The sequence below is a fragment of the Fulmarus glacialis genome, unplaced genomic scaffold (assembly GCF_000690835.1).
Source record: "Fulmarus glacialis isolate BGI_N327 unplaced genomic scaffold, ASM69083v1 scaffold47991, whole genome shotgun sequence".
Taxonomy (NCBI): Eukaryota; Metazoa; Chordata; class Aves; order Procellariiformes; family Procellariidae; genus Fulmarus; species Fulmarus glacialis.
The window spans coordinates 3466-12195 of NW_009194333.1; the positions used below are offsets into that span (position 1 = coordinate 3466).

The 8730-nt window shown below is 37.2% G+C and overlaps 1 protein-coding gene across 1 annotated transcript in view; it reads left to right on the top strand.

The window, feature by feature from the left end:
* The window catches only part of LOC104084025 (NTF2-related export protein 2), a 2716-nt gene extending 1642 nt beyond the window's left edge, over positions 1-1074 (top strand). The window contains exon 3 of the mRNA XM_009587729.1: positions 718-1074. Coding sequence (XP_009586024.1) covers positions 718-896 — 179 coding nt within the window. The 3' untranslated portion in view covers positions 897-1074. The remainder of the gene's footprint in view (positions 1-717) is intronic.
* The last annotated feature ends 7656 nt before the right edge of the window (positions 1075-8730 follow it).

An 8730-nucleotide genomic window follows, 5' to 3' on the forward strand; every position in this document is an offset into this window, starting at 1 on the left:
GAAAATATTTTAAGGGCTTTTTTGTTAAGATCATATTCAGATGTGATGTATTTTCATGTTTTGAAAAAGTCTGGCTTCTCAGATTATGTTGTCCTTGACAATGTCTAGGAGTCAAGAGACCTCTACTGTAGCCTCTGATACTGACCTCAGTATAATGTGGAACAAATCATTAACCTGTATGTACTTTGATTTCTTTACGTCTAGAATAGATGTTAAGTTCTTTAGATTTCTGATTAATAACTGCTGAAGAAAGGCTTACATAATTGAGAAGTTAATAAATTACTTCTAATGGATATTTTGTATATATAAGTAAGGAAAAAGCCTGTGGTCAAGCATGCTTGCTTTGCTCTGCTGTGAAAAATATACAATCTCTAATAGCGGGGAAAAAACATGTATGCAACTTGCTAAATGTAAATATATATATGTATATCTCAAATAATGAGAGCTTATTCTAAGCAAAAACTCAGGTTTTGTTATAGTGCTCTAAAATGAACGAGATAAAAATAGAAAAGCCATTAAAAAGCAGTGTTGGCGAGCGAATACACCATTGTCTGTATAGAAATGATGCAACAAAACTGTACTTTTCATGAACGTGTAACCAATTGTTAGCCTATAACTAGTATAACCAGAATTGAATGAAACTTCTGTGTACGTTTCCTACTTCTTTACCTGTTAGTCTTTTGAGTTGTTTTCTTTACCCTTTTTCTCCGTGTGAAGAGCAAGCTACTCAAGGCCAGACGACAGTCCTCGTGGTGACAAGCGGGACGGTAAAATTTGATGGTGACAAGCAGCGCTACTTCAACCAGAACTTCTTGCTGACAGCACAAGCCACACCTACCAACACAGTGTGGAAGATCGCCAGTGACTGTTTCCGCTTTCAGGACTGGGCCAGTTAGCGAGGATTGGCTACGGGAAGTGACCTCTCTCATTCGACGTGTTAGCTGTCAGACAGCTGTTCTCCACACATGGGAAATGCTCGCTCTTCGTGTTGCATCTGTCATTATGGAAGGTCTACAGATGTTTCAGGGTTGATCCCAATGACCATGGGTTTAGTAGTAAACAATCTTAAAATGTGAGAGGTTGCTCATGTTAGTTGAACCTAATAAAATGCTGAAGGCAGCGAGCTGTGTTGGAATCATTCCTAAAATGCCTTACATGCGGCTATGCTGCCACTTCCAGACTTCTTGTATGTGATGCTGAATGCTGAAACTCCACTATTTGGACACAAAATCCTCTTAATGTACAATTCTGAACCAAATGTGTAATTTTTTCAACTTGAAAAGATCTGTTTTTACAGTAGCATCTTCCCTCTTTTGAAGAAGATGCTTGTGGCATGTAGATAGAATTCTCAAAGCTACCTACTCTTGGTTGTAAGAGGTTAGCAAGGATTGACAATGATTTCTACTGTTTGTGAAAGCAGCAGAGAGAGCTCCTGAGTGTGTAATCTGTCAAATAATCCATTGGAAAGCTAATGTTACCTTCTCTGATGTGAAAGGACTAAATCATCTCATCAGGTTTCCTTTTGGCTTAAGCTTCTCAGGCTTTGGTTGTAGTTAATTTACGTTGATTCGTACGTAGGACATGCTGAATGATTCAGAGCTCCTATGCCAACAACTCGTCACATGCATGTGAAGGACTTCAAACTGATTATTTTTCTTTTGAGGTCTTACAGTGTAAGAAATAGGTCAGTTACATAATTTCTGTTTGCTTTAACTGTTAATTCTGTTGCTATGAAGTTTGGACTATTTTTCCCATATTCAGTCTGCAAGTTTTGAATCCCTACTGTCTTTTCAGGAAACATTGCAGTAAAAAGTGGCACTGAAAGTGTGTATTACTGTGAAGCGTTCAATTTTTCTCTTCAGTACTGTTATTCAGAACAGGTGCTTTGATTATTTTCAACTTAGAAGAACAGCTCTGAACGCAAATACCACCTTCCTCTCATGCAGATTTTTACTGTAGTTTTTATGTTCTTCTTAAATATTACCTTTAATTACTGATTCTGGGGGATTTTGCTTTGAATTTGCAGTTTAAAGCTTTCAGCTGCTTTAAAATAGTTTTCAAGACTACAGGTTAAGACCACGCATCTTAACTTGGGAACATAAGAGTAAATCTGAGTATCAGCAGATTTGTTTCAAACTGGTACATTGCTATTTTAAGCTGAGTAAAAAAAAAATCAAAATTTAGCTATGTACGTGCGGGTACACTTGCTTGTAACCAAACACACACGAGGGGAACTTGTAACTCTGATCTTAATACATGTTGCAATGACAGCAGCAACCTGAACACAAAAGCGGTTACGGCTGCAGCTCATTTGTTTCTATGACTTAAATCGGGAAATCTGTGAAAATAAGCAATATCTAACTTGTGTAAAACATCTTAAAACGTCTGTAGTTTGTGATATAATCCCACAAATAATGGGACGTTTAGGTGAAATGGGTGGTTTTCTTTCCCTTTAAGGCACTCTAGTCTTTACATCAGTAAGTTAGAATTAGTAACCTGTCTCTTCAGAAGCTGCTTATGTTCTGAACTATTGTGTAACTATTTTTCAGCCTGAAGAATATGAATTCTTGCAAAACAAGAAGTCCAGAATTTTTGAAAACTGTAAATACATTGTTATTTCTGTATGCAGTGAAGAAAGGATCCCTCTATTTAATTACTGTTTGTTCTTAATAGAATATGCAAGGTTCATATATTTGTATATGAAGAATCTACAAGTTTGAAAAGAAAACCTGAAGTTTGCCTGTAACTGATATAGTATTGTTGAACTGTGACACTGGTGTGGTGTGCCTTTCTTTTTTTTTTTAATTTGCCGTTGATTATATAAGTAGTGTTACAGATCTGCTTTGCATACACAGAACAGGTTTGATTTTTGAAATGTAGTAATGGGTGCAACTGTAGCATTTTAACTTCGAAGGCAGTCACCAGAACACACAATTATATCGGTAGCTGGTAAGCTTGTCCTGGGAGTAAATACTTACTGGATATTTTTATTCAAATTTTAATTTGTATAGTATTTTTTTAAGCTTTTTATAGGCAGATTGGGAGATTTAGAATATATGAGGCAATGTTTCAGTCAAACGTTATTCTTCTCAATTATTTTCATGCTATTCAAATGCAGGCTACTTTTAAATCTGACTTCTGCAATTAATATTAAAAAAACCTACCACTACCTGGAACATTGCTTAGGAAGCTTACTAACTGGCCTAGCTGGCCAAATCCGGTTTAAACTCTTACTTAGTAAGATGTGTAGTTGGAATTGGACTTGGTATGCATACAGGGGTTTTTAGAGAGAAATTTATTATAACATAAGTCCTTCAGTCTAGGGAGAAGTGCCAGTTATGTACTGCCTATTTCCATCATCTTCGATGAGGATCACTTAGGGTGATTCAGCACTACCATATTAGCTGTTGCTCTTTATGACTGAAAATGCTGTTTTACAGAATATTTTTATGGAGCTTACTAAGTGATAATGTAGCTATTAGATTAAATCAGTGATTTTACAACTGAGTAATTAATGGCACAAACAAAAAATTTCTTCCATACTAGCTAGAGAAGTTAGCGATACTGCAGTTCTGTGCTGCTTGTTAAAACTTCTGTGCTGAAATTAGCAGAAAAGCACACGCAAATGGTTTTTATTCTGTTCAGTACAAAACCATCTGGCTGGTTTAGTGTTCCCTGTTGCTGACTCTGCTGTAATATCTGAAATTTACAATGAGCATCTATAAAGTGAACATGTTTATGCTCTTAAACTGTAAACAGGAGTCAATACTACCATTTTTTCGTGCTTGATACCAATTTACTCATGTACAACCGGTCAGTGGAACAAAGCCAGCTGAAGAGCTAAGCACTTCCACATACTAAATTGTGGGGCTACTGAAGACTTCATAGATCTTCTCTTTTCTGTGTATTCCCTGTATTGTCTTTATCAGTCACTATTTTTATGTTGCTTTGTTCTTTTGGCATACTACAGTTAAATTGACTTAAAATACTTGTGCTGTTTCTTGGAATGGAGAAAAGTGGATTGTTCTGATGGTATGAATGATTTGTTCTGATGGTTTTGATATGCATACACTTCCTTATCCTGATTGGAGAAAAGCACATTGTAAAGAAATGCTGTTTTATCACTAAAGTAACTTTCCATACTTGAATATATTTTGTAAGTTTTTGAAATTGTTTAAGACTTCTTGTAAGATTAATTTAAAAAAACAAACCAAAACAACTACCTGATGTTCTGCTTTTTTTATTATTATTATTAGAAGTTTTCATAGTTTGTTTTTATGATATTAAAAGTGCAAGAAATAATTTGTGGCTTCCTTATCTTTACTGCTTGTGTTCTAGGTATGAGTTATGTGTTCTGATTGTTGCAGCATGGTGCTGGGGCACTGCAGAACAGGCTGGCTGTGAGCTCTTTGTCAGTACTGCAGTAAAAAAACCCGTGTCTGGAATAATAACCCTGTAGCAAATGCCTCACCAAGAGCACTGTCAAGCAGTAAAAGGTGAGACTAACAATCTCAAATTGACGTTTCCCTCTAAAATTTATTGAAGTTTAGACTGCTGTCCAACAAATACCTGGATGAAGTTAAACAAAACTTGTGCCAGATCCTTGGATTGTAAATATTTTCACTGAGAACGTATTGTTGTGCCTCAGCTGTTTCTCTATGGTGAAGAAATGAAACACTCAAATAAGGAACCCTGTGATAACTCTGGTGATTTATTCACTTTATTTTGCTGTTTAAAACTTCAAATTACTAATGAACACTTACACAGTGTAGATAGCAGCTTTTAATTGCTGGCAATGTAAAGATGAGGATGCTAATGCAAGGTCAGCATTTGCGTAGAAACAAACGTTCTAGAAACATGTTCTAGAAACAATGCCAAATACATTGGGAAGTTCTTGCTGTGTTTGAAGGTGTAGATTTCAGTGAGGCTTTGCAAGCAATCACTTTTTGTAATTATCCTGAGCAAGGCTCTGACAGCTGATGCAGTGTAAAGGTTTAGGAGCGATGAGAAAAATAAATCACAGTTAGGGCCAAAACAGAAGATATTTTTGCATGTATGTTGAAAGTGAATCCAGAAATTGCTCTTTCAATATTCCCCCTGGGCTGAAGAAAAGAGTAGTTAAGTCTTTCTAAACAAGCTTTGCTTTTCTGATTCTAACTGAAAAGTAGGTCATTGATAGCTGAGCTTATTCCTTCAGAAGGCTGGGTTTAATAATATAAATAAATATATCTTGTTATCTTTTGTGTCCAGTGATTGAATGGACTATGGAGACTAAATGGCCGTTTTGCTCTGCATCAGCAATACAGGTGCCTTAGAATATACTATTGATGGAAAAAAGTGTGTTGAATTTCAGTGGCTAATTTTTGTCGTCTTACAATCTAATTCAGTTAAGTCCCAATGGGTTTGCAGCTTCATGGGTTTTTAAGGTTTCCAACCAGTACACAATGTATTGGATTTATTAAAACAAACAAAAATAAGTGAATGTTGCTGCTGGGCTTAATACTTATTTATCAAGGTCTCTGTATGCCACAACATGAATTCCTCTTAGGTGTTCAAGTACTTTGATGTGTGTATTCATGCCAACAGAGTAAGAATGAACTCGAGGTGAACTTACGTTACCAGCTCTGCAATGTGACGACCTGTCAGCAGCAGCATGTTCCTAGGTTCTGAGAGTTTAAAGCACATTTTTCTTCAGAACCCAACGCATCCGTGCTGAATCCTTAGGCTCATCTGGATGGAACAATCCATGGGGGCACTGTGAGTTCTTATGTGTAACTGAATTGATTTAGGAGGCTTGAATTCCTAATGGACTGAAGTTTTGCTACTCTGAAAGGCTTAATTTTGTTATATTTCTCCCAGTCCTGGGGCTGGGCTGCTTGGTAGGGCAGTCTAACCTGGTTTCGTAGGGTTCCTGTTTCCAGCTGAACTCTATGGGTGTTGCTTTCACTGGAGAGTCTTTGAGAAAGTTGCCTCAGCCTTCTCCTTGTCTGTTTTTACCAGTTTGCCAGTAGTGTTCATCGGGGGGGGTACGCTTTCTTTGACCTTCCTCTTCTGGCTGACATACCTGTAGAAGCCCTTCTTATTCTTTGTGTCCCCTGCCAAGTTCAACTCCAGCTGCGCCTTTGCCTTCCTGACCGCATCCCTACACAACCAGGCAGCATCCCTATACAGAGTTCTGAAAAATTATCTACTAGAGATACCATGCATATTAAAAATGTGTGAAGTGAATAAACGTGTATATAGCCAATTGCATTTGTATATTTAAGTATTTGTAGATGCATATTGTATTTAAGCGTATCTATATATATGGTGGTGTATGTTGTTCCAGTGTAAGCTACAGTTAATGCATGATGGTGTTATCTTATTTAAATATCTGGTTGAACTGTAACTATAAGAATAGATGGACTGATGTAAATCACAGATTTCTACAGTTCACTGAGACCTTGTGATTCTTTCAGGTATTGAAAGGTACAGATAGAACAGCAGATAATTAGAATTAGATGTTTTGTTAGTTACTTGGCAGGAGGTCTTGTGCTTTCCTTATTTGTGAACTGTGTGATGAAGGATAAACTTTTTCTCAAGGGCAGCCCTTTTTTTTAGGTAGGACCAAAGTACAGTATGTTGCACATACTTTGCATTTCAGGGCGGGGAAGAGAAACAGATGGATTATAAAGATACATAATCAGTGATATTTGTTGGACACTGACTCAGAGGGACTGCCACAACCATACTTCAGATTTGTCTGTAGGATGAAGCAGTGAAAAGCAGTTAGTAACCAGCTGATATAAATAAATATATAAATACATAAATAAAACACGTTAAGCACACATTTTAGTGTCCAGTGCATTGAAGCTTTGATGTGTGCAAATCTCTCAGAAAACTGTAACAATCCTTCCCCTATTCTTGTCTAACCTAGCTGAGTTCAGTGGTAGCAGTCAGTTAGCACCGTAGTTCCTGAATACTTTCTAAGCTGTAATGCCTGTAAGGCCTGTAATGTCTCTTAGAGGCCAGAGTCCTGCTGATGGGCAGTGGTCAGGCAGAAAAAGAGATGTTAATCACTGAGACAGGTTAAATAAAAGGTTTTGGATATGCATAATGATTCCCTCTTTCTTGCAGGGGAAACTTTGGTTGTGGTCAGCTTAATTCCGATTGTACTGAAGGAAATCCTCACAGAAAATCTTCTAGTGGGGCTGATAGAGTGTTTTAGTTATCCCAGTGTGAAAGTTTATTAGACAGTCAGCTTCTGCAGCTTAAAAAATATATGTGTATATATATATTGCTTATGGCTCTTCAAAAAGTCCAGGTTGAAGTTAGCACTTATATTTTCCAGAGATACTGTCTGAATCCTTGCAGATGGAGGTAGCTGACTACAACTTTTACTGTTGTCTAACTATTTGATAGGGGATTTTAAGAATATTGGCAGTTTGTTGGTTTCTCTGACATCTGTTTTTCCACATGATGCTGACTGCTACATTTTCTTTGCTGAGCTAAAGATTTCACATACATCTTCTGATACAATGCTGGGATATAGTACTATAGCATATATTCCCACTGAAATTATTTCTGTAGCTTGAATTTTTTCCCCACCCCATACTTCTAAATTATTAAAATATACTCACAAGATACTGTTTGAGATCTAATGATACTTTGTAATTTGGTCTGTCTCTATTGCAGTAGTTTTCTACAGTGACAAGGTTGACTTGATAACTGCCAGTCCTCTCAAGGATTTTTTTTAACTCATCACTTCAGGTATCCAGTTTACAGTGATTCCCCACAAAGTTAAAGGAGAGAGAGCAAGATGCAGTAGTTGCCAAATATAAGAAGATCTTAAGATCGTTTTGCTGTTGGAAAGAATATGGACAAGTACTATATAGGAAATCTAAGTCTATAACATAAAAATCCCTCCTCCTTTGAAGGTAATGTCAAAGCTTCTTTTTCCTGCAGTGTAGTTTGGATAAAATCCAAATAGTAATTTGTATTGTATAGTGTGGCATTCCTAGTGAAGGTACTTGTTCCTTGGAATTGTTCATTAATCTTTATCTGAAAAAAACCACCACAAACCCAAACCAAGAAATGATAGGCTATTAACATGGCTAGAACATCTGAAACAACCTTTGCCTGCCTAGGTTTTTTTGTAGAAAGCGTATGTTGTTTTAATCTTAAGGTTTAGCTTGTACAAAGTTATTCTTGGAATTACACATCTGTGTGTGGAAGGATGTTAATTGATGGCTTTAAAAGTTACTGTGCATCGGCAAAGCCACAGTACCAAGGTGAGGTACTGGTGCTTTCCTCATGGGAACAACTTCAGCTTCTAAGCTCTTTTTGTTTTGATAAATGCTTCCACATGAGCCAAAACAATCTTGCTTTAACAGAATGAGTCCTGACCCTTCCAATCCATTGTACCTGGCATAGCTATCAATGCTCTAAAGTGATAGACGAGTGCATAATACAACAGTAATGGAACTGCTTTTAATTATGTGAAACGCTGCCTGCAGTAATAGCATTGTGGTCAGACAACAAGGCGGAATACAAACTGATTTTAAAGATTATGTTAAACTAAGATCTAAAGATGACTGATGAGAGAGGTCTCTGTACGTACGTAATGCAGGTATTTATTGCAGAAGAGCAATACCAATCAGTCCCAAGAGCCGAGGAACAGCCCTCGCCGCCGGACCAGCCCCGTACGAGCTAACGCGCAGAACCATCCACTTGCCGTCCCAGCGCTGGGTC